The 26,824-nt window shown below is 39.5% G+C and overlaps 2 protein-coding genes across 2 annotated transcripts in view; both read right to left on the bottom strand.

Annotated features, from left to right (window-relative positions):
* The window catches only part of AMFR (autocrine motility factor receptor), a 39,238-nt gene extending 33,762 nt beyond the window's left edge, over window positions 1–5,476 (bottom strand). Inside the window, exon 1 of the mRNA XM_059904886.1 lies at window positions 5,088–5,476. Coding sequence (XP_059760869.1) covers window positions 5,088–5,354 — 267 coding nt within the window. The 5' untranslated portion in view covers window positions 5,355–5,476. The remainder of the gene's footprint in view (window positions 1–5,087) is intronic.
* A 4,176-nt stretch (window positions 5,477–9,652) lies between these two features.
* On the bottom strand, window positions 9,653–26,662 carry NUDT21 (nudix hydrolase 21). Its single transcript, XM_059905820.1, has 7 exons — window positions 26,408–26,662; window positions 23,225–23,425; window positions 22,298–22,361; window positions 19,861–19,950; window positions 15,410–15,485; window positions 14,633–14,747; window positions 9,653–13,333 (listed from the first exon to the last, which is right to left on the bottom strand). Exons 1-7 carry the CDS (start codon window positions 26,521–26,523, stop codon window positions 13,312–13,314), a joined length of 684 nt encoding a protein of 227 aa, XP_059761803.1. The 5' UTR covers window positions 26,524–26,662; the 3' UTR covers window positions 9,653–13,311.
* Window positions 26,663–26,824: the final 162 nt, after the last annotated feature.

Below are 26,824 nucleotides of genomic sequence, written 5' to 3'. Positions count from 1 at the left end.
TGTAATATAAATGGAAGATTTAAAAATTAGCACAGCTAAGAAGGGAAAAAGGGCTTGACAAAGTAAACTGATATGAGAAAGGGATTTTATGTAAAAGGAAAGAGATAATCTTTTGTGAACTTTATGAAAGTGAAAGCTATACAGGATTGGAAGCAACTAAGTTATTTTAAGATCATGAATGAAGTGTTTTTAAAAACACCTCAATAATTATTAACTATTTATTCTATTCTACTTACAGAAAAATGTCTTAATTTCACAAATATCATCATTCCAATAAAGATATAATAAATTCTCAATTTTAAAATTGACAAAGGCTTGAAAAATTGCAGATACAGAAACATAATTGTACCATTCCTCATTTAAAAGCAAATCCCAGGATTACCATATACATGTTACTACATATAAAATAGATAATCAACAAGGACCTATTGTATAACACAGGGAACTCTACTCAATATTCTGTAATAACCTATATGGGAAAAGAATCTGAAAAAGAATGGCTATATGTATTTGTATAACTGAATCACTTAGCCGTACACGTGAAACTAACACAACACTGTAAATCAATTATACTCCATTATAAAATAAAAATTAAAATAAAATAAAATTCCAAATCAGATCCCACTAGGTCACCAGTGATATCCTTACAGAAACAACACTTCAGCCCATATTTAAACCAACGGAATTGGGACAAACTTTCTCACCTCACTTTATCCTTGCAGACCACAGTAAAAGTACTAACCTCATTCTGCTATACACAGCTAACTAATCTTTCTTTGTGGGCAGAATCCAAACTTAAATGTAAGTAAATCTAAGTACAATGGGTTCACTGGAGCACTGTTTATAATAGCAGAAAAATGAAAACCAATTAAATGTCCATCAGGGAGGTTAGTTCAATAAACCGTAAAACAGCCATTCAACAGAATACAATGAAGCCAGGAAAACTAAGTCAGCAGTTCTGCATTTACTAGCATTATACAGAACCTTCAAGATAACTTGCTCACTGAAAAAAAAGCAAAGTGTAGAAATGTGATTACTATGCTACCTTCTGTGTATGAAAAAGAAAGAATATGTATACATACCATATATATTTGTATAATATGTAGATGTGAACTGCGTCGACTTGATCAATCTGGGTATTTCTTAGTCTTCTACTTAACACCAGCACTAACTACCTCCTCCCCCCACAAAAACACACCTTTTATCAGTCTCCTCCTTTAAGGACAACTGGAATGTTACTTTTCTGTAGGCGCCCAGTGACAAGTATAAAATGCCAGTAATGCAAACTCCCCCTTATTATACTGATGCTCGTGTTCCTCTTTGCACAACATTAGGGAAATAATGAGACTACCTATACAAAGCATGCAGCATACATCTAGCAAGCAATCAAATAGCAATCTCCTTCCCCCCAACTATAAAGATTTTTCCTATATTTTTAAGTTGTTTATCTAGGTTTATATCCTATTATTTACAAGTTTAGTCTTTTTCTTCAGCTGCCCCAACATTTCTGGAGCTAACATTTTTCTCTAATCTTCTTTGGAATATTCATCTCATAAAGACTCAAACCTAGTAAATTACTTTCAGCTCTCAAGTTGTATAATTATGTGAAGATGGGCTCTTTGAAGCAGTAGTCAGAAACTTTTTCTCTAGTGGGCTATCAGACAGTAAATATTTTTAGACTCTGTAGGCCACATGCTCTCAATCACATAGTCTTCCTTTCGGAAAAAAAAGAAAAACTTTAAAAATGTAAAAAAACATTATTAGCTAATAGGCCAAACAGGCCAACACGGTTTGCCAAACCCTGCTCTCAATGGTCAGTTCACTTTTATCCATTTTCGCTTTTGGTGACTTTTTCCCTTGACACTTCTATTTAAACTACTTCATTTGCATATAATTAAGTCATCAGAACCTCAAAACTTGTTTCACATGTCTATTTCTCCATTTTACCATGTCCACCTCTTACAGTTTTAAAAGCAAATACATAAAAAAGAAAAAGAAAAAACCAGAACAGAACTGAAAAAAAACCAGGAGAAAGTAATGAAACTAATGAGTAAGATTAATGAAGTTGAAAAGCCAAAAACACCTGAACAATTCAAAACGATGGAAACTGATCAGGAGGTACTTTAATGGAAGTGACATCTGAACAACGTAAAATTACCCTAGAAATGAGTAACAAAATAAAACCTAATCTGGAATGAAAGTTCTAGAAAGACATGAAGAAACAAATAATCATGTCAAACCTGGGTATTTGTTAGTGCAACAACCCTGGGAACCTCCCCTCACACCTATTCTCAATGTCAGTGCCAGAGGGCCACCTGGAGAACTTTCCTTGGGGACTGGAGTCCTAGGTCACTACATCTGGCCTCTTCCCAGTCTACATAAATCCATCTTCCCCACTGTGGCTATAGGTCCGCCCCTGAAAAGATCATCTCATCATGACAGCCCCTCCTCCCCTCCTCTTCCACTTAAACCCTCTGGCCCATGAAATAATGTTCACACTCCTTAACAGAGCATGCAAGGTTTACATCATCTGACCTTCACCCCATACCCTATCCTCTCCCTCATCAGTTTCTCAACCATTTAACACGCCTAAAATCACCTAGGACACTAATCAAAACGAAGACATTATATGAGTATCTATATTCATCTAAACTGTGCCCTACAAAGATAAGTTTTAGAGATTCCAATATGCAAAATAATATCTAGCAGGATTTGCAAATTGGAAGATCAATTGATTGTTTTGTCTTGCCTTTTTTTTTTTTAATATTTATTTATTTATTTGGTTGCACCGGGTCCTAGCTGCAGCAGGCGGGCTCCTTAGTTGGGCTCCTTAGTTGTGGCAGGTGAACTCTTAGTTGCGGCACACATGTGGGATCTAGTTCCCCGACCAGGGATCAAACCCCCTGCACTGGGAGCGTGAAGTCTTATCCACTGCGCCACTAGGGAAGTCCCTTGCTTGGTTTTTAAAAAATTGAATCTGAGTGTCCTTGGGCAGGGCAAGAAAGGATCCATTCTGACAAAGGCCCCGCCATATATTCACCTAATAATGCGATCTGTCAGGCCTCGGAGGAAGGCATTTGAGATTTTGACTCCCACTCGTCTACTAAAGCAGAAACTTAAGTAATGAGTGATGAGGAAAACTGACAATGCATACATGGAGGGTCTGAGGAACCAAGGAAGACCAAGATAAGTGTGAAAACCACAGAGGAAAGATGGAAGAAAAACAGCAAGATCAACTGAGAAAGGAAAAAAATCATCAGCAGATAGGAAGAAATTACAAATTCGCATGAGGCAAGACCTCTGTTGAAAAAGCTGGGAAGAAAAGGAAATTTTCTTAAAAGTAATAATTTTCACAGAAAATCAACAGGCTTTATGTAATGTTTTATGAAGAGGTGTTAACCTTGGAATTTGAACATGAGTTTTGTAAAAAGAAACTCTGGGGAGGGGGCAGGGAGATCATTAAACAATACTAGTAGTTGTTAAATACTATAGCAGTTCCATTTCAAAGGCTTATTTGTATCTTATACTTAAATATATATATATATATATATATATATATATATATAAAAAAGACTACATTATAATCTCAACATCTGGCAAAATCACTCTTCACATCACAGTTTACCTGCCAACTGAAATGCAAAAATAGATTTTTTAAATCTATGTTTAATAGAAATTAAACAAGAGACGTGCGGCTGAATTCTTTCTCTTCTCCCTTCTTCTGTACTGTAAGGTTCAGCTTTACACAGCAGTGGAGGAATGGAACTTCACACTTCACTGCCTTCTACTCATCTCTTCATCAGAAGGACCAAGAGACTTGATCCACACCCAGAGAGTTCATAAATCCCACTGCTTCCTGATGAAGCACAGCGGGGTTAATTATAGCAAATGAGTTGTGTATCATTCTGTATACTTGGAATATTAATCCCAGTCACTTACAGCCGGCTCTCACCCCGAAACGGGAATTTACAGGAGGAGACAAGACTCTGGACCCAAGACACAACAGCAAATCCAAGGGACAGACTTCAGTCCTGGAACAACTTTTCTGATCGCCGTGGGGTTTCCGTGAGGCATTCAAAGGCCAAGGTAGAAGCCAAGCTCTTAAGCCAAGATACTGTTGATCTACCCGCCTGAAATTATCTGTTCTAGTAAATGAAACCAGCATTTATGCCTTGTAAATGCTGCTTATCTTACACTGGCAGACAAACTGGAAACCGTGTTTTAAAATGGATCACTAAAAGGAGAAATCCTGAGTTCAAATGGAGAGACACCTCTTGACTCCGAATGTTTTGGCTGCCTTCAGACATCAAAGGAAACTTTCATGAATCACCAGGTAAAAGCAGCAGGAAAGGAAGCACAGTTTGTGTGTTTGTTCTACCCAAAGAGGACAATCACATAATAAACAGAAAAAAAAAAAAAAGGCCTCTCTCCAAACAGGAATGTCCGAACACACCCAGATGCCTAAAACTCTCCTATGCTCAACATCCGAATTGTCTCTTCCCTCTCTTCATGGGAAACCTGTTAACATTTCCGGATCTGTCAGAGTCCGAAAAGCCTTCCAACTTCCCTCCAGTTTAATAAAATAGCCGGGGTAACTGACTGGCCGGTCCCAGCCTCCCAGGTCAACCCGCTCTTTGAGGGCTCCTTGTTTCCTTCCCGGTGGTCCCTGAGAACCCCAACTCTTCTCCGCCATCGTTTACTTCTCCCCACAACCCACCCCAGCACCTCCCCCCTCCCCCCCCAGCCCTGACCCTCCCCGGCCGGCCGCGTCCCCTTGCGCCCCGCCCCCTGCGCCTCCCCAACCGCGTCCCAGAGTCCCTTCCTCAGGCCCTCAAAGGCGACCCTGCCCTCGGGACCCGCCCCTCCTCACGACCCCAAAGCCACCCCCCCAACCCCTCACCGGGTCTTTCGGTGGCGCGCACGCGGGCGGGGCCCCGCCCCCCGGGCCTCGCTCTCGGGGGTCCCGGGGGGAGGGGACCCCGGCCCCAGCCACGCCCCCCACAGATAATGGATGACATGGCGGTCCCCACAATCCCCCGCCCGGCTCCTCTCCGCTCCTCCTCGGCGGGCCCGGCAGCCTCGCTCACCCACACGAATAGGCTGTCCGAGAGCAGGTACTGGGCCACGTCGCGGGCCCGGGGTCCTCCGGTGCTCGGCCGGACAAGCGCGGCCGGGTCTGGCTGCACCGGGGCCGTTACCGGCTCCGCCTCGGCGGGCCCAGGCCCGGGCCTGGCCTCGGGCTGGCTGAGAGCGCGGTAGGCGCTGACGATGGTGCCGAGCAGGGCCAGGCCGCTGAGGCCCGTGTAGGTGCGGAGGCTGGGCCAGGGGAAGCGCTCAAGGAAGAGCAGCGGCATGGCGGCAGCGGCGGCTTCCAGCCCCCAGGCCTCCCCGCGCTGCGGCCGGGCCGCGGCGGCCTCGCGAACGGCGCCCACGGGCTCTGGCGTCGCCGTTGCCGTCGCTGCTGCCGCCGTCGCCGCTGCCGCCGCCGCCTCGCCGGGCCGGGCCGGGCCGCTCCTGGCCGCTCGCGCCGCTCCGCCCCGCGCCGCTCCCGCTGCTGCCCCTGCCGGCGCGGAAGAGCCTCGGCTGGCTAGGGGCGGGCCGCCGCCCCCAGCAGGGTGCGGGCGGGACGGGCGCGGGGGCGCGGCCTCCGTCCCCCGCCCCTATCGGTCGCGCCGCCGCCTGGCTGGCGAAGGCCCAGGCCGCAGGCCCTGGGGCCCAGAACCCAGCATTATCCTCCGCCGACACCCCAGCTCGGCCTGGCCCGCGGACGCACAGGGCACCCGACCGGGGCCGAGCCCAAGCGTCACTCAGGCCCGACGGCGCTGACGAGCGGTCGAGCCCTGGCCGCGTGGCCGATCCGCGGGACGTGGGTACCCCCACCACCGGGCGTCCGGCCACTTGTCCCTTCCCTTGTTTCCTTGAACTCCCCCTTAAGCAGGTTACCCCGGAGCACCCCCTGCGGGCCTAGGAGCTTCCTAGGTGGCTGAAAGAGGAGATGGTGCTTAGGGAATAATAGAGGCCCTGACCCCATAGAAGGAAAATTAACCAACGGTCTTAAATTCCTCACAAATAAAGTTTCTGCTGTTTACTCGTAACCTCCAGCAGAGTCTAAAACGAATCTGATTTAGCAGGAAATAAAAATGTGTTCCCTCATACACCAGGTAGGAATGTAAAATGGTGCAACTATTTTGGAAAGTGGTCTGTCAGCTCCTCAAAAAGTTTAAACCTAAGAGTGACCATTTGACCTTGCAATTCCACTCCTAGGTAAATAACCAAGAGAAATGAAAACGCACCACCGCACAAAATGTGCACAGAAATGTCAATAGCAACGTTATGCTTAATAGCCAAAGGTAGAAACAACCCTAATGTCCCTCAAGTGATGAATGGATACCTAAGTGATAACCCCTACAATGGAATAGTATTCAGCCATGAAAATGAATTAAGTACTGATACATGCTGCAACATGGACAAACCTTGACAACATGCTAAGTGACAGCAGCCACACAAATGGCCGCATAGTGTGATTCCATTTATTCGAAATGTCCAGCACAAGCAAAAACATAGGTAGACAGAGAAAGTAGATTAATGGTTCCTTAGGGAGATGAGGGAACTGAAGTATAATAAAAGCTAAACATGGATTTCCTTTTGAGGTGACGAAAGTGTTCTAAAATTGTGGTGACTGTGGCACAACTCTGAATATACTAAAAATCTTTAATTAATTGTATATTTATATGGTGAAATATGTAAAGTATAGCTCAATAAGGCTGTTAAAAAAAAAAGAAAGAAAAGCACTACCAAAGAAAAGTGCTACCTTGGGGGTCTTATTCCTCATTGTATCCCCAAGGGCCTGTACTAGTGCCTGATGCAGAGTAGGTATTCAGCAAATATTTGTTGAATCTTACAAACTTTCAAAAGAAAAGGACTAAAATATATTCAAGGTCTCTTTCATACCTAATATTCTAATTCTAAAAGTTTATTAGTTAGAAAACGAAAGATCGCTCAGCTCAACGTTATTACTATCCAATTTGTAATTTTTAGAAACATCCTATTAAAGGGCCTGTGATGAACACAACAGTTTGGCTTTTACTGGGGAGGACGAGTGTGCACACACACACACGCTTTTTTATGAGATCTATATGATTAAACTTTCAGTTCCCTTTGGTTCTCTACCTGCAGCCATTTGATTAAAATGCTAAACTTTCAACTTTATTGATAACTAAAGTTTTATATGGAAAAAAGGATAGTGATTTTCCACAGAAGTAACTGTTCTACTTTATCTGAGCCCCCATAAATTTTTTTTTAATTTAAACTTGGTAAATTCTTTTATTTTATTTTATTTTATTTTATTTTATTTATTTATTTATGGCTGTGTTGGGTCTTCGTTTCTGTGCGAGGGCTCTTTCCAGTTGCGGCAAGTGGGGGCCGCTCTTCATCGCAGTGCGCGGGCCTCTCATTATCGCGGCCTCTCTTGTTGCGGAACACAGGCTCCAGACGCGCAGGCTCAGTAATTGTGGCTCACGGGCCTAGCTGCTCCGTGGCATGTGGGATCTTCCCAGACCAGGCCTCGAACCCGTGTCCCCTGCATTGGCAGGCAGATTCTCAACCACTGCGCACCAGGGAAGCCCCCCCATAAATTTTAAACCACACTATCCAACCATCCAAATTCAATCCAAGCCACAATAGTTATAAAATATCATATACCAAACTTGTCCTGTCACCATAAGAAAGGGGCTACTGTTAATAAATCTGTCCTTATTAAGGTACAATATTCCACCATCTTGAATTCAAAGTGTTATACTCTGAGTTATATTTTGAGAGAACCACTACTTTCTAAGTGTTAAAACTTTAGGCAGCCTGTTTCCTGGAATGACTTTGTGTTTAATAGCAACTTTTAACATTTGATTCTGACTACATAAAAACTACAGTCTAAATATTATACTTTTAGAAGCTTGTGATTTCTGAAGATTCAATATGAGAATAGGTGACATTAACCTAACTATGTAAGGTTATTTTTTATTTGCATTTTAAAAGATCTTAAAGGTTTGCATCTGGACATCTTACTGGGATAATTAGTATTTGTTCTGCCAACATTTTGTCCTCACCCATTCCAAGAAGGTAGCCAGGCTTTTGCACATCCTTCCCTCAAGGATTTTTTTTTTTCAAGGACAGAACCCACCTTCTAAAGTCAACCAATGCTCCTGGTTCTTTGTACTGCATCCTACATCGTGATAGGAGTGGGAAAGGTGACCAGACTCAGGGGGATGAATACTAGTGTGGCCAGGAAGGCTGGACCATAGGCATAGGGGCCACCTGCATCATCTGCATCCTAAGGCCCAAGTGTGGCAGGGAGGCAATGGAACCAGACTTAAGAAGCTAATTCAGCTTGGACAAATATCCATGGAGTCCATGATGGAAGCTAGAGGTCTCCCCACCCCCACCTTCATTTCAGAGTACCATTTATGCTTTCTGGATTCGTATGACTTTGGGTAGGTCCCCTATTCCCAATAATGACTGAGACTGAATTCCCTGCCATTTTGTGAGATGGGGGCTCTGATTTGGTTTGATTTAAAGGAAATAAATATAACATTTCAGACAAACCAGAGTTGTGAAGATTCATATCTAGATACATTATTGCTCTTTTCATTTTTAAAAATATCCAAAAGCCTTCTATATTCATGACCTCATTTGATTTTCACCATCCCGTGAGAAACGCTGAGTAGTCTGGGTGTTGTTTAAGGTTCTCAGCAGCCTAGGAACTGAACTTCATCATCTAATCCAGTAGCCTTCATTGTGCTCCCATGGAATTCTGCTTGTGTTTTCATTAGCTGGACCAATATGTTCCATTATTAAATCTAGCAGAGGGGAAAAAATAATAAACTCAAGTTCATAGGGAAAAAAGTAAGTTAATGGGAACATTTCAGTTTTTAGCGTTTCTTTCACAATTTTTCATAGCTCTTTGGTGCCTGCTATAAACAAGTAGTAAAATTTTCAGAAAAACTCTGCAATAACTGTATCAAGTTTTGTTCAACTTTTGTTCAGATATAAAGTCTCAAGGCTATGGTTTTATTACACATATATTCTCACAAACCGTTTCTATTACAATAATGAAATTAAATTGCAAAATATTGGGTTGGCCAAAAAGTTCATTCGGTTAACGAATACATCGTTCAATAAAGTTCTTGGTGAAAATGAAAAATGTTTTTTATTTTTACTTAAAACCAAGTGAACTTTTTGGCCAACCCAATATTACAAAAGTAGCAAGCATGGTGTCAAAGCACATCATGACCTCCAAGCAAGTTTGATTAAAAAAAAAAAAAACACTAAAGTCAATACTCTCTTTGGAAACTGAGTCCCCAATGATATAACACAGTTAACAAAATTGCATGGCAACTTCTAAATGCCAGTCTTCAGGTTCCAAATCCAATGACCCTTTCACATTGCAGGAAACTGAATCTGCCTAAGACAACTGCCAACACACAATGGAGGAATGCAAGGGGAGGGCAACATGGATGTCACAGGTCTTCAAGCCCTTGCTATTATGCAAGTTGTCTCTTACCTAATGTAATGGCCTCTGGCCAGTGACACTGAAAAAGAACCGTGCAGGATTTCTAATGGCACGCTAAGATTAGTAGCCACACACAAAATCACAGAGTCATTCTAATTTTTTTTATTGAAATGACAATAAAATAAAAAAAGAACAGTGACCATTTTAATCAAACTTTTACTTTACAAATATAAAAATATAACCAAAACTTCAGTTTCTTTTATACATTTTTCTATAAACTTAATGCCAGAGAAATTCTCAAAGCCAAACTATAAATGATGCTTGTACATTATGATGTGAACACAGCAACCAAAGTTTTTTTTAAATGCGCCGCTCTTTCCCTTAACAGAACATAATACATTTTCTCAATTTAGCTCTAGTCTTACAATACAATCCATCACTAAAATACAAATTACATCTAAACTGGCTTAATCTAGATTTACTTAGGTTTTAGTCAGTTTTTTCACAAAAACAAGCTAGATAAATATAAGCTAATATTAAAATGTGTTTTATGGCTCAAGTCAAATTACAGTATTATGCTTCTCATTACGTATTTAGCAAAGGCAAACTGCTTCAAATGAGTCCAGTTTAACCCAAATAATGAGTAATGTAAAACATGTGGAATAATTATAGGAAATCAAACCTCATGCTTATATAAGCTGATTTGTATTACAGCAAAACCCACTAAGCCTTCTATGACAATGGGACGTACAAAATTTTGCACTCTCTGAAGCAGTCTTAGTGATGGGCACATACTGTTCCAAACACTATGAACTAGTGAAAACATCAAGTTTGAGGAACTCCAACATGGAAAAGGTACTCCAAGAATTTCATCTCAAAAAATGAAGTCATTAAAAACCTGAGAGTGTAGGAGTTGCACCATTTAAGAAAGGGAATTTTAAACTGATTGCCTGCTGGCCTGCTGAATTTGGAGGACCTCTACCTCTCACTTCTAATTAACCATGTAAGAAAACAGACTGGCTAGTTTGGGTATGTTTTATCCAAATAAAATGCTAACTTAACAGAACCCTTAAATATAAAAAATAACTGAACCATACAATGCTAATTACAAAGGAAGACAATGATAAAAAGTAAAAAGTCTTTAACTACTGTTAAAAGTACAAATTCATACACAGAATTATCATAATGCTATTTTAAGTATTATCTACTTTTAAAAAATCACAAGTCTTCATCACATAGAAAAAAATAGATTTCACTTTTCTTCAAAGGGATGTCAATCCTAAATATGATTTAAAACATTTGCGTAAAACTTTCAGTTTTTCCCTCAACCTACTGAATATTTTCCAATGCCATTCAGTAGTCTTATATAGAATATTCACTACTTAGATTACTCAGGGAAAAGAACACGGCATATATTGTAATTATACAATGCAAAAGTGGGCTCTCATTTACAAACAAACCTGGAACATAGAAGGCATTCAAAAATATAAGTTAATCAAGAGTTCATTTAAAAACTAGTCAGTATTTATTATGTAGAGAATTGGAATGCACATTTTAAGACTGTTGGTTCTTGAAGAAGTGTGATAAGAACTTACCTAACGAAAGTGTTAAACAGTACCCTTGTACCCTCTTTCTAATGGAATACATCAAATCTGAACTTCCCTAGTTCTACTATTTTCATCAGGAAACTTAACAAGAGAGCATTGGGATACAACTATAACTAACCAGTTCAAATACAAGTTTTAAAAATTTGTGTTTGTGTTATGAATTTTACACTCAAAACCAGATCTATTATATTCCAAAGTTACTAACTCAGCCAACTTACTGTTTTTCTCACTTAAGTCCCAGGGTATGGATGACTGACTCAAGCACTTATACAACTGGGAAGTAATGCTCAAGAAAGAATTTCTAGGTCAAAGCTTAAGTTACAAAAGGACACGAGTGGCCTCGAATCAGATGACTCTTCAACTCAAACACTCCTTACTGACAGCACTTTATAAATCACACCAAGAAAAAGTCTGCCTCTCCTCACTCTCCCCAAATGGCAGGAGCTAACACACCTGCAAGTCATCACTGCAGCTTTTCACTTGGATTCCAGCAACAATCATGGAAGGTGGGCTAGATCGAGCCAGCTCCACCTCTGCCTTCCCCAATCTTGTAGGATTCATCAGTGAGCTCACCAGTAAAATTACAGTTAAGTTAGAAACAAGTGAATGTAAACCAGAAGGGCAGGACTGTTACACTTGAAGGAGGACGACTATCCACAAAACTAGGGGCTTTTTCAAAGGAGATCCCTGGTCATTTTTGGTCTGGAGACCGGTGCTCACCTACTACTAAGCATGGGCACAGCTATAGTCACTATTAGATACGTAATTGTGTGAAGATTTGACAGGACCTCAACTAAATAAACTTGAATGTTTATAAATATAATTGCTCAACTGCTCTTGGTCTGATTTTCTCAAGTCTAAATAGGGAAGAATGTATGATGTATCTTTAACATCACCCAATATTCAGAACAGCCCTGTGGTCAGTACCATAAAGACGTACAACTAACCAAAAGGTCATTTCTATCTATTAAAAACATTAACTGTGTCAATCTCTTTTCTTTAAGTAGGGGCATCTTATAAGATTTCCTCTACATTAAACCTACAGTCAATCATTTGTAATAAGGCATACACAATATACCATTAAGCAATAACACGACCAGCAAACTCTTTTGCCTTAAGATTTATTTTTTAATTCCCTCAAATTTGATCCTAATTTAGCAGTGTTTTTAAAAGATTTTTAAATTTGGTATTTTTCTCTTATGCTGACAAAATCTAATTCTGATTCAGATCATTCCAAAATATTTTTGAAAAGGCTTTGTGTCACTTGTTAAAACCAAATTTTCATCTCTTTCACTGTAACTTCACGTCAACTGAAATAACTAACTTTACAATCCAAGAGTTCAAAACGTAACAGACCCACTTTTAAAACTTCTTTCACGTTCACAGATCACCATTTTACCACGGTTGTAAGAATAACTAAGATACATAAATTCCAACAGCACAAATGTTGGAATTTGTGCATTATGGGGGAGGGCTCTAATGAGCGCTGGATCTCTCTCTTTTTATACCAATGCCCAAAACTTTCCCCAGCCTAGTCAATTTTCATAGTTTCCCGTCTGTTTAATTAGGATCTGTTATTTGTGAAGTAAGATCTGGTGATACCGGTATAAAATGTACTAGTCAGTAATACACTGGGAGTTCTGCTGTAATACAACTCATTAAGAGTGTAAAACTGGTACAGGAGTTGCACCTTGGACTCACTCGAGCAAATCTAGCTCCCAAAAGTAACAGAAGATCCTCATCACAAAGATCTATAACACGGTCTTGGAGTATACCCCCAAGAATGGTATCGGAGCAAGGGTCCCACAAACTTTATTGACCTAAACCTGCCATTGTCTCTTAACATTCACCTGCTTAGTGGGGGAAAAGCAGTCCTTGCCTGTAAGAATTTTACAAGTTTAATGTGAAATTAAAAAACAAAACAACAACAAAAAACAAATAGAAAGAAGTCCACTTTCTTTAATGTTGTACAAAAAAAGTATGAGTAGAACCAAAAGTAAATTAAACATTATCACATTTGTTTACACCACAATCGAGTTTTTCATATTAACTTTACTATTCAAACAACAGAAAGTAGGTGGTAATTTAGGGACTGGGGAAGAGATAAAACCAAAAAAACTTTTCTAGCATGTTTATTCTACACTGTGTATAGCTGTGCTCACAGAGACGGCTTCCCTTACTTCTCTGCTGCGCAGGAATTCAGTTGTATATAAAATTGAACCTGAATTTCAAAAAGAACAATATCTTTATTAAAAACAGTATTATTAACATAGTTTCTACCTTAGTTGATAAAGAAATTTATTTGGACATTTCAACCCTCCCTTGACATTTTGGGCATTTTCTACAGAGAGACACCCTTTTCTTCCACCTGTCACATCTTACACATTAAATAACAGTATCGCTGAATACTTACAATTTAAAAAACTTTTAAGAGTGTAAATTTGATTAATTATCCACTTTCCTTGAGGGAAGGAAAAGTTTTTATACCTCATTGTATTCTGACCACTCAGCACAATTCCTGTTACCTGATAGGTAGTGTTAAAATAAATGAATAATATGACTCTTTTTTCATATCCCATACTTCAACGTGTAACCCATCAGCAGACCAAAGCAGAGGAGCAAAAGATGAAGTCTGATTTCTGTGCCAAGATAGAAAGACCAATTTCATACTAAACAAGCTTTCATAGAAGGCCAAAATCACTACTGAAATTGTTTTTAAACTAACATTTATTAAGCACTTACCAGGTGCCTGGCATTATTCTAAGCACTTTATATTTGTTATTTCATTAGTCCTCACAATTCTGTGAAGCTGGGACTACCATCCCCATTTACAGATAAAGAAACAGGTATAATAATTTGTCAAAGGTCACATTGCCAGGAGGCAATGAAGATGGAATTCAAATCCAAACCCTGACTGTAGAATCCATATTATTAACCACTATGTTATTCTGATTGACTCAAGGACCTCAACCAGTACAAGTCAATTTAAAAAACAAAACAACACACACTTCTCATCACTCCATCTGCCTTAAAAAAAAAAAAAAAAAAAAAAAAAATCAAATTCCATGTAAAAATTCAGGACTTAATCCCACATGCCCCAACTTGGGCCTGAATAGATTTCCAAATGGAAAGAGAATATGTATTACACCTAGAGATTCAATTCTCCACATTTTTATATATGTAACTCCCATCATATTTATTATCCTCATATTTATTATACATTGCTGACTACTATTTTACCATCTCTTCTTTGAATGAAGACTTCAAACTTAACTGTAGAGAATATCAGATTTGGGGAAGAATAGATGCACAAATACCAGAATGTCATGCTGCAACTTCGGGTCTGAGGACACAGTCATATTTAATCTTTGGCTTAATCTGCACAAGACCTAAGGATCCATCTACTGTCTTAGTTTCCTTGAAGACCAAAATTTATGAACTGTCCCTCCTCAAGTGGCTTGGATTATTTTAAATCTGGCAGTTTAGACTAATCAACCACAAAACATCCAACTTTCCATACCTGCTCAAAAGCTGGGGGAGACTAGAAATGATGGGTCCATATCCAGGTGCATTGTCATACAGTTCAAACAGTGGTGCAGCTACCAGCTTGTAATTTTTAGGGACTGCAAACAAGGCTAAAATAAGATAAAACAGTATTCATTTTCTATATTTTCTTGTATAATCACTGCTTCTACTTCACTAGTAAAGTAATAACCAATTTTACATTTGAGAAACTTTTGAGGAAAAAGATAACTCTCATTAACACACTTTGGTTGTGTCTTTTAAGCAAAGTTCATAGTCACAGCTTTGAAACTGACTCTCTAAAGAGATCTATGCTGTTAACAACCAAGAGCACCTTATGAGTGCTGGCCCTGGGAGAAGGGGGAGAAGACCCCTCAGCTTCTAATTTATTTTGAATTCCATTTTAAAAGTATCAAAAAATGGAGTAATTATTTGTTAATATGCACAACAGAGCTAAAGACTATATTAAAAAAATCAATTCAACTGTCTCCTAAAATTTTCAGTTTATCACAACGTGAAAATCAATACAAGCAGCTAAACAGTTATTAAAAATACTATAATCTGGTATTATAGACTCTAGTTACTTACTTTTCCCTGTAACATGACTGGTAGATCCAAGAAAAACTAGGTAATTCTGTATAAAAATGGTATGTGCTTTTAGTTTAACAATAAATCTCCAAATTCAAGGAACTTGGGAAAAACACAAATGGAAGTATCCTTGAAATTACACTGCAGAAGTTTTTAGATGGCTGCCTTCAAAAACAAAATAACTTACCCTTCTCTTGAAGCTGAACCAAAAACAACTTCTTATGTTCCTTAGGTTTTGTAATATGTGCAGGAATATATGGATACTAAAATAACAAGAAAATAATTTGTAGTTGCCAAGACATCCCCGATACCTCCCATGCCTCCACTGACCAACTTCTCCCGTTTCAGACATTAAGCTCAAATATCAGCCCTCTGAGACCAAGTTCTCATAACCCCAACACAATATTAACATGTATACCATGGCTTCATTTATTTCTTACATGTTTACTCCCCAATACACTGTAAACTGCTTGGAGAAGAAGAATCCTTTCTAGTCTTCCCTTTACCAGGATCTGGTACCTAACAGATGTACTAATAAATAAATGCTTTAATAAATATAAAATATCAAGTAGTAAACCATTCAACTGTTCAAGACAATTAAATGTGTACACATAGGATTTATTGCTTGAGAAGTTTAAACACAATGAAGTCTGATATTGATGTTTTTAATAAAAGTTGTCTTTTAAAAATATATCATTACTAAGTTAAATTTTCTAGAATCCTGATGTGGACATGTTTACTATATTAAAAGTTTAAATACAGCCCATGAGGTATTTAACAGGACATTCCTCCCCACAACAACCACACACGCACATGGGACACATGCTGCAGGAACACCAGATGAGCCGTCTTTGTCAGCCGGACAAAGTCAAATTGCTTGTGAAAAATGAGAAAATATTTTGAAGAATTTAAAGGGATGAAAAGAATCAGAGAGAGAAGGCTGCTACCTGAGAAAGAAGAATTTTAACACAGAATTTTAAAAGTCTAAGATAGAGACTTCTTTTTGTTCTACTGTGTGCATATAATGAAAACCTCTCCTACATCTCCCCATAATACATTCAGAAAAATCTACTTTTCTTTTGGAGTATTTGAGGACAGGGGAATTAAAAAGTGCTGAAAATAGGCATAATGGGAAAGGAGGATAAAAACAGTGGCTGCCAAAAGGAGGTATTATCACCCCCATTTTATGTAAGAAACTTGTGCAGAGAGGCTAAGTATCTTTCCCACGATGATACAGCTAAGCAGTGATGCCAGGATTCAACTGAATCTATCCAACTCTCATCTAACTACAAAAGCCTATGTTATTTCCCACTATGCTGTCCCAATGGCACCCAACCAGTACTCTGGCTAGAATAATTATGTACCAGAGCTATCCCTAGGGTATAATGAAGCAAGACAGTTATCCTAGACTTTGGAGGTACCCTACACTATCATGAAAACCAGGCACATTGGCAGCAACAGAGAGACAAAGAAGTGAGAAGAGCCTGAACAGCTCAGTGAGACCTGTGGTTCACATACAACAAAAGTTCCCAAACCATGGCCAAACCAGTGACCAGCATTACCCCAATTTTCTTCTACTCGAGGCTATATGTTCCTTTTCGTTTAAGCCTTTCTTTTCCATTCCTCATCTTGGTGTTTAAGCCAACTGCACTTTATACAAAAAGACCAGGGACATGGTGTGATGCTCTCTTTCCACCTAACCAATACCCTAAATTTACTAAATAAACACACAATCCTTATGTCATATCTTATACTAACAGAGTCAAGCTTAGGGTTCAGTGAATTAAGAGAACTGTCCTAAAACCGTGGTAGGGGAGGTGAATAAGGGTATTCAGAAAAGTAGCCTGGAAAATGTTGGTATTATTACTGAGCATTTTCCAGTTAGATCAAGGAATGTTCAAGAAACCAAAAAAGGTTTATAATAATTGTTCTATTTATCTTTAGACCAGGAACTTCACTATTTCCAGATGAAATTATACTTTCCTAACGCCAAGACAATTCTCGGGTAGTGAGCGTGAGCACCAGCTTCCACAGCACCTTCTCTTCCTCTCCTGCAGCTACACCAGAGTCAGAAGACGACAAACAGAACAGTCTTCTGCTTGGCTAATATTTTGTGTAATTCTTGACCTGGAACATCTTATCATGCAAAGAAGTTACCAAAGGCATAGAGCCTTGTCAGAAGAATTCAGGATCCAACTTACAAAGGCTCCCATTAGTCAAAGATAGGAAAATTTGAGCATTAGTAACATTATCAATCATTACAATGGATTAAAACACATCAAATATATTGAAACCCATTAGGTCAAACGACACTTTAAAAGGTCACCGAAAGAGATGCTTTTTGTGCTTCTCATCAGTTTCTCATCCCACCTCAAATTTCAGGGAGGCTGTGCTTTAAAGTGTCAAAAAGCTCCCTTGCTTGCCTCCAACATCCCACTCTTGCTTTTCAGCCTCAAAGCATTTCCAAAGCCCTGGAAATTCTCTCAACGAGTGATAGGTCTCAACATGAAAGTGCAAGGGAGTTATTACAACCCTCATCCAATGGGGGATGGAAGTCCCTGGCCTTCCATCCTTCCAACAGACAATTCTGAGGTGCATCCCACGTGGTTCCCCATGGTCCTTAGCAGGATCAATCCAGTTCCCCATAGCTGTAATAAGATCAATTATGTACCCTTTAAAAAAAAAAAAAAAACAACTGCTGCTGCTTCTGGTCTCCCTTTCCCTGCACTCTGCTGCTTCCTGGGATCACATCCCAAACAAATTACCTGCACCCAAGTCTTTGTCTTACTCTCTTTCTTTTTTGAATAAAGTCATGACTTTGGAGGATGCTAAGAAATTAACTCATTCTTCTGAACACCGGTAAGTAGAGGAAAAGAAGCATCTATTTTTTCCTACAAACTATACCTCAGGGTAACAAATAATTGGTAAGTTTTTTTTTACATAAGGAACACAATCCTGATGAATTAATAGATCTAGGAAACTATTACCCATGAGCTACTAACATTATGAAGAGACAACCAGACATTAGAAAATTCCTGATGGAAGTAAACAATACCACCCGTGGTAGCCAGGCTCCAAGATCACCCTCAATGATCCCTGTCTCATGGTATCTCCTCCCACAATGTACTATGTTGGTCTGTGTGACCAATAACATACAGCAGAAGTGATGATATGTCACTGCGAAGATTAGGTTATAACAGACTGAGACGCCAGCTGTCTTACTAGGAGTTGCCCTATGGAGATGCTCTCACAACAACTGAGGGAGGCCTTCGGTCAGCAGCCAACAAGGAACTGAAGCCTTCAGTCCAACAGCCCAGGAGGAACTGAGAGGTATGCTGACAAATACATGTGTGAGCTTGGGATCAGATAATTCAGCCTCAGTCCAGCCATGAGATAATGCAATCCCGGCCAAGAACTTGACCATAACTTAGCTGGGTGACAGAACCACCCAGCTAAGCAGCTCCCAGATGCCTTACCCTGAGAAACTAAGATAATAAACGTCTGTTGTTTTAGGCTGCTAAGTTTTGGGAAAATACGTATACAGCAGTAGATAAATAATATACCACCTATGACAAGCCTTGTACCCCCTTCACAAAAAAACTGAACCCAAATCCAGTCTCGTGATCTAACTAACCAATTTATATAGGACATGGAGGAGAAAGCTATGTGTTCAATAATAACAGGGGAATGCAATCAGCAATGGAAACACTAAGGACTTTAAATGGCCTGTCTCCATTAACAAATAAATTACAAGGAAAAAAAGAAAGACAGGGAGCCAACCTACAGAAGAAAAAGAGACTTAACAGACTATCCTAGGGACTTCCCTGGTGGTGCAGCGGTTAACAATCCACCTGACAATGCAGGGAACACGGGTTCGAACCCTGGTCCAGGAAGATTCCACATGCTGCAGAGCAACTAAGCCTGTGTGCCACAACTACTGAAGCAGGTGCACCCTAGAGCCCGTGAGCCACAACTACCGTGTGCTGCAACTACTGAAGCCCACGCGCCTAGAGCCCATGCTCCGCAACAAGAGAAGCCACCGCAATGAGAAGCCCACGCACCACAATGAAGACCCAACGCAGCCAAAAATAAATAAATAAAAAATAAAATTAAAAAAAAAGAGAGACTATCTTAATTCAAACAAATTATACAAATAAAATTTGAAACTATCAGGGATATGTGAACAGTGACTACACATTTAATGATATTATGAAATTATTTTTAGTATGATAATGGTAGTACTGTGGTTATGTTTTTAAAAAGATCCTTACTTTTTAGAGATGCACATTAAAATATTTACAACTGAAATTATATCTAGGATTTGCTTCAAAATAACCCAAGATGAGGGCAGCAGGAATGGAGCAGTCAGGGGAGGGACAGGGTTGGTGAAGTTTGACCATGAGTTGCTAACTGCTGGGGTGGATGATAGGTAATGAGGTTTGTTTACTTTCACTATTCTACTTTTGTATATTTTTGAAATTTTCCTTTAAAAGAAAAAATGCTTGGCTTTTTAAATTTAAATTAAGGAGGGAAGAAAGGAAATTTCAAGTCAAATTCTACTATGATCTTTTTAAGTGGCTGGAATTAAATCAGCTTCCTACTTCCCCAAATGCCCAGCAAATGTAACTGAACACTAACCTGAGGAGGTTCAAAATTTGGTCTCCACCAGTTACCAATGCAGTCATCAATAACCCAGTCTTGCAGGACTCCATCTTGACGACCCAATATCTGTCAAAAAGAAATGATAGAGCCAGTAAACAACTAAATATACATAGCCATGAATATCCTTCTTCAGTGAAGAAAATATCTTTGGCAGCACTCCTAATGGAGACTAATGGCTAATATGCCTCCCACATGGATTTCCTTTCTATAATTTATTATTTATTATCTGTGTCACTCTGCCCAAGACACACTATTTGTTCAAAATTAGCAATCTAGCATCAACATAACCATGGAGGACCAACACATCTGTTCTATGCCCTTGCTATGCATGGAAAACCAAAGGTGATCAATTACCTACACCAGCCAATGGCATACAATAATTTTTTCTAGAATCAACTGTAGCTTTTGTAAATCACCCATCTAACCAATCTATAGAAATAAGTGTGCAAAATTCACAATTTTCATTTCTATAAATATGTATAACATAAGATTAAGGTTATTTTAATCAAAGCTATATTCTATATATTTTAATTGGTCAAAAATTCGTAATGAGAAAGAACAGTTCCCTGTCCCACTTCACCATTCCCACTGGCTATAACTTTCAACTCTTAGCTGTTTTCCCCCAATATTTGCCTCTATTTTTAAAAGCATTCTTCTTGTTTTTAAATATACAGTTTATCTCAGTTTTACATTTACAGAAAAGTTGAAAAGATGGTACAGAGACTTCCCATATATCCCATACCCAGTTTTCCCTACTTTTAACATCTTACATGAGGATAGCACATTTGCCACAACTGATGAACCAATACTGATACCTCCTTATTAACTGAAGTCTGTATTTTAATCAGATGACCTTAGTTTTTACCTAATGTCCTTTTTTCAGTTCCAGAATCCCATCTAGGATATCACATTATATTTGCATTTCTCCTCAGGCTCCTCTACACTGTGACAGTTTCTCAAACTTTCCTCATTTTTTATAACCTTGACAGTTGTGAGGAGTACTAGTTAGGTATTTTGTAGAATGTCCCTCCATTAAACTGGTAGAAGTCTATAAGTCTCACTATTCAGGATGTAAACTTTCATGTATTCTCCCTACCTCCTCAACTTTTTCATTGTTTAGTGTTTTCTGATTCAATCTCTACAGAGAATTAATCAGCAGCCAGTCTTTGCCTAAATGTACAGAGTGGGGAAGATGATCTAGGTATATAAATAATCCTATACAGACTGCCAGTCAATTCAGTTTTCAGTCCATGCATGCCCCCTCTTTCACTGGCACTAGGCACCCCCAATTCCTTGGCCTTTCTGGTGTTCTACAGTGCTGGGTCCTGGGCTTGCCCTTCTGCTGGGCTGAGGTTTTGGCTAAGTCAGTTATGATTTCCTCATCTGCTTTCTAGCTTCTAACAGTTTTTTCTTGCTGCTATCTCATTTTGCACTCCCTCAATCCTACTGGATTTTTATCTTTCTAAAACCCCTTTACTACTTGTCGGTAGAGTTCTGAGAAAAAGCTGAGGTAAGCAGGTAGGTTCAATCTACCATATGTAAATGAAAGTCCAAACGCAGCACAGTATTTAAGAGTTGTAATGCATTTAAAAAATACGAAAAAGACAAACCAATAGGTCAAAGTGGTAGAATTACAGGTGATTTTAGTTTTGTCTCTCCTACTTTCTGTATTTGCCAAGGCTGTTGTACAGAATATGTATTAGTTTTGTAACTAAGGGGGTGGGGGGATTGCATGCTAAAAAAGAAAAATATTTAATAATGAAAACAGCTTACAATCTCAAAAACCTCCAGCATCTATACGCATTTGGCCCCAAGTCTTTAGAGGCAGACATTAGAACAACTTCTAAGAAGTAGCACAACTTGGGCAAAGCCTAAAAGATATGGGCAAAAATGAAAACAGGTATGTAACAGGAATCATTCCCTTGTCAAAATTCTATTGACACCTACTCTGGAATAAAACTACCTGCATTCAAATCTCCAGCTTCACGACACACTAGTTGTATAACATCAAGCAAGTTACTTGAACTCTCTGTGCTCTAATTTCCTTATCGGTAAAACAGGATTAATAATAGTACCCACTTCCTAGTGCTGTTATGATGAGTAAAGGAATTATCGCATGTAAAGCACTTAAAGTGCTTAGCAGTCAGTACTCAGTAAATGTTGTTTTATTAACCATTATTGCTGTATCTACAATATCAATGTAAAATAATGTTAAGATAAAGTAAGTATAAATTCAACTTGCAGAAAATAAACATTGTACTAACACTCTCAGGTTTAAGTTTTATTTATTGAAATTAAATAGTTAAAATAAATTCATCCTTTTCAAGACATAAAATAACCTGATTATGCATTAAGTTAACGATATTTAAATGAGCATTAATGAAACCGTTAAAGTGGTTAAATAGAAAAATACCTCTGTCATTAAGCGTTTTAGTCCTTCAACTTCATCTTCTCCTGGGTTAAGCTCACCACCAGGTCTGTATAAAGGTTAAGAATTTCAGCTTTCAACTTAATACAATTTTGGGACAACAGGAAGAACACAATAATAATTATTTCTATCAAGTAACTGCATAACACATTTCAGTATCACATGATAAGGCAATCAAAGCAAACAAATGTCAAATGGAGGGGGAGAATGTGCTAGAAAACTGAATTCATAATGTTAAGTTGCCAGACTAACAGTACACAAACCCTAGTTTCAAATAAACAAAATAGGTACCACAACATAAACATCACATAATTGCTGGAAACCAGTCCATCCCAATCTTTACTCTCTGGAAGTTATCTGGTGATAATGGAGTTGAGAAACGCCCAGAGAGCAATGGACCCACATTCTCTAGATCTGAAGAATGGGGTATTTTTCAAGATTTCCAAACTAAGTATTTGAGAACTCTCTTTTTGGTACAATCTGGTCAAATAGTTGTGGACTAAACACGTATTGAGAGATTTATGAGCTTAAATGAGAAAACTAAACAATTATCTATAAAAATGTAACCCGTTTTAAGAATAGGAAACACTATTCATCCTAAGCAGGAAATAATATCAATTGTTCTTAGTAATGCTACAAAGACACCTAGAAATTGAACTTAGACTCATTTGTTTCATGGGGCTCCTATCAAGCTCAGTCATTAACATCAACAATACACAGAAACATGCAGATTTGTACTTAGGCAATAAATGAGCACTGCACTGGAGAAAAAAATGCTTTTGAGTTTCTCTTTCTAAAGACTCCGTTAACAGCAGTGTTTGTTGAGATAAATGACTAAAAGCTAAAACTGTATTCCAAAGCTGCAGAGAACAGCAATCCTATTAAAAGTTGTTAATTTCCAATGACACTTACAGTTTAAAGAAAGTTGTTCCCAGCTGTAGCAGTAACACATGGGGTAGCCGGTGCTCATGGACAATCAAAACCCCTTCTACAGTCCTCCTCATGCCAATTTTATCAAATTCCTCCCTCATCCGCTGAAATCTGGCTGCAACGGAGCTGTCCTTCTCATAGAGGGGCTCTTTTGTACCAAAAGTGTAATTGGTAAGAGGGTACCTGTGATCCAAAGACAAACATCAGAGAACTGTAGAACATAATTTACCAGGACAGATACCAATCACATATAAGGAAACCATGGTAAAAAGTTTATATATTACACTCAGAGACAATAGGATATGTCCAAAGTTAAACAACTAGTTAATAAGACAGCGGAGACTAGAATATAGCTCTTTGGACTCTAAGGCCAGAGTTTTCATTAGGTCAAGCTGCTACTTCATAATTGAACTTTCAAGCACAGATGACAGTATCCTTAAAGCCCTTAAATGCTTAGAGGAGTGGCTATCTGAGTAACTGGTAATCCTCTGGTTTTAGATCATGGATGCTACACTAACACTGCCAACCTGGCTAATGTGCCCTTGGGTTCCTCTACTAATCTAATCATAAATTCTATTAATTATGGGTGCTAATGGCTAATCTCTCTTTCTTCTACAAGCTGAGCCACCACTTTCCATCATCTCCCCAGTTATTTTCTATTTCTCCCAGTCAACTATCTTCAGACTTTTCTTGTACCTTTCTTCTTCAGATGAACTTTTCTTCCCCTTCTAAGTCTTTTAGCCTTCTGCATTTATTCTATTCAGTATCCTTATTCTTCCTTTCCCCTCATTTGAATCTTTCGCCCACTAGATGTAATCTGAATATTCTCTCCTCCTTTATCAAGAATTCAAAATACGACTTATATTGAAGACAGTTTTCTTCTTACCTAGTAAGATTTTTTCCTTAAAGATAGTTTAAAAACTCATATTTATATTTCATCACAGGTACTACCTTGTAACCCCTCGATCATAAGACTTAAAATAAGAAGCCTTTGGTTATAAGCCTTTGAGTAAGAATGCTTTGGCCACACCTGTCTGTCCCCAATGCATTTAGTCTACCAAAACACCTTGCATTAGAAATCAACAACCACATAACTAATCCACTTAGTTATTCTTGAAAGGGAAACAAATCAAGGTTGCCAAAACTTAAAAAATTACTTTAATTAATCCCAGAGGCCAAATTCTAGGCATAAGTGAAGCAGCTCTAAAATAACTAAAATGAACTATTTCCAAGATGCTTTAAAGATTTTAAGAATTTCCCCAGTAGACTCAATGCTAAATCTAACATATTCATCACTAGCAGCAGCAATCCCACACAGCACTGTGTGCCCTGCAATTAAAAAGAAAATGCTTTATATGTATTAACATTTAGTTCTCACAACCTGAGTTAGAAAGAATTAAAGACAGCTATAACACATCTCTACTGTAAAAGCCAGCTCTCCCATCAAGAGATGCCATCAAGATGAAATGTAAGAATTTTCAGCTGTGAAATGAGAGTGCCAGCCCAGACACATCTGTAGTACTCCCATCATACCGTGAGCTTTGTAAAGCAGGGACTACACCTTACTTCCTCACCACTGTATACCCAGCATTATTCCCGGTGCCGGCTACAAAGTAAGCATTCATGCAATATCTCATACAATACTCCTTAATAAAATATATTGGAGGAGAGAGAACTTGTTTTCAATTCAGACCATAACTCACCCACGTGAACTGAGTTCACAACACAATCATTTCTGAATACTGTGTTTATATAGGAGAGGAAAAGTACTGCAAATCCATTAACCCATAACTTTAATGGAGCAAAAATTAAAACATTTTCACCGTTAGTTCCATATAATGGCTTGATGCAAATTGATCCAATAATCAAGGTAAATCAAGGGAAAACTGTGAGTCCTAGTTCTAATTACCAGTGAAAGTAATCCAGAAGCTGTGCTTTCACATTTTTTAAAAGAACATTTAGCCTTTCCCATTTCATGGGAATATTATGAGGATTTTTCTAAAGACATCATAGGAAATTAAAATGCTATTATGTTAGTATAATAGTTAAAGATATTAACTTGTATACTATCTACTAGTTCCAGATTTCATAAACCCAACATTTTTATTACCTAAATTTCCAGTACCTGTTTTGTCAAATAAAACAACAATAACCATCTTTTCAATTTCAAATCACTTTTGAGGAAAGAAAGTTCATTTATTTGAATATAAAATAGAGAAACACCTAAAGTGTCCTACCCAAACACCAATATCAGTAAATCCTTGCACCCTTTAAATACTGACCAGCATAAACTGGCCGTTTTCTTCCATTAGGGTCAGCACCACAGTGCCTCACAAACTTTCATAAGTGATTGATTAAAAAAAAAAAAAACAAGAAAAAAAAAGCACACATAATTTCTTGAGCAAGACACAGCCCGAATGTCAATTCCCTGTCACAGCGAGGTTACTTTTGAGAGTGGCTTCGAAATGCAATGGCTTGAAGAGCTTAAACAGAATGATGCTGAAAATAAACGCAGCCGCAATGGGATCTCTGGAGCTATATTTTGGTCCTCGCCACGGTCTGAAAGCCCAACCACAATGAAAGCCCCAGCCCCCTCCCAAGCTGGGCCCTCCTGGGCGCTTGGATGCTGTCGCTGCGGCAGGCAAGACACGTGAATGCATAGGGGGAAGCCAGATAGCCCTGAGCAGACGAATAAAATGTGTATTCAGGAGCTGAAACGCAATAAAGCAACAGAGGAAAAAAACGAAACCTGCGCGTTATAGCTAGATCTAGAAAGCTTACTATTAGAGCAAAGCAAAAACTGCAAAAGCGATGCTACGTTATACCACTCATGCCAAATAAAAACACACAAAACGATGCCATACACGCAATGTTGAAGGATAAACACCACGGTTTGCGGCCGCTTATCTCCGGAGAGGTGAGGAAAGAATGAGTTCACAGCAAATGGGGTTTTCCTACAATGACTGAATGTAGGGGCATGGGAACAAGCCATCTTTCCAGAAAAGGGAAAACCCTCTCAACTAGGACTCTAGCCCCGTGGTGCTGGAGGTAGAAGAAGCGGAGTCCCCCGAGGGCGCGCCAGAAGGAGAGGACTGGAGTCTTTAGGGGCGCTCACGACGAAGGGGATGCCGACAGGACAGCGCGCGAGGGCCAGGCCGCACTTACAGGTTGATAGTGCGCTCCAGGGTGAGGGGCTTGGTCTGCTGGATGTACTTGTTGCCGAACTGGTTGACCCCGCGGGGCCAGCCGGTCTGCGAGCGATTGGGCGGCACCACGGACATGCTGGCGAGCTCGGGCACTAGCGGCGAGCGGAAAAGGAGGCAGGGAGACGTTCCCTGTGCGGGCAGCCGTTATCTGCGTCCCACTCAGCAGCCGCCGCCCGCCATTAACAAGAAAGCGCCTGAGGAGGCGTACGCACGCCGGAAGTGCAGCCGGAGTCTCTGGCGGCAGGAAGTAGAGAGGCGGCGGCCTACCCGACCGAGCAACATTGATCCAATCGCTGCTGGGATGGCCACAATATCTGGAGCTCCCATTGGTAAGTCGGGTATGGGTTCCGCCTCCCTTTACTTTGGTACTTCCTAT

Source organism: Balaenoptera ricei, chromosome 19 (assembly GCF_028023285.1).
Source record: "Balaenoptera ricei isolate mBalRic1 chromosome 19, mBalRic1.hap2, whole genome shotgun sequence".
Taxonomy (NCBI): Eukaryota; Metazoa; Chordata; class Mammalia; order Artiodactyla; family Balaenopteridae; genus Balaenoptera; species Balaenoptera ricei.
This window is presented reverse-complemented; position numbering and strand designations above follow the sequence as displayed.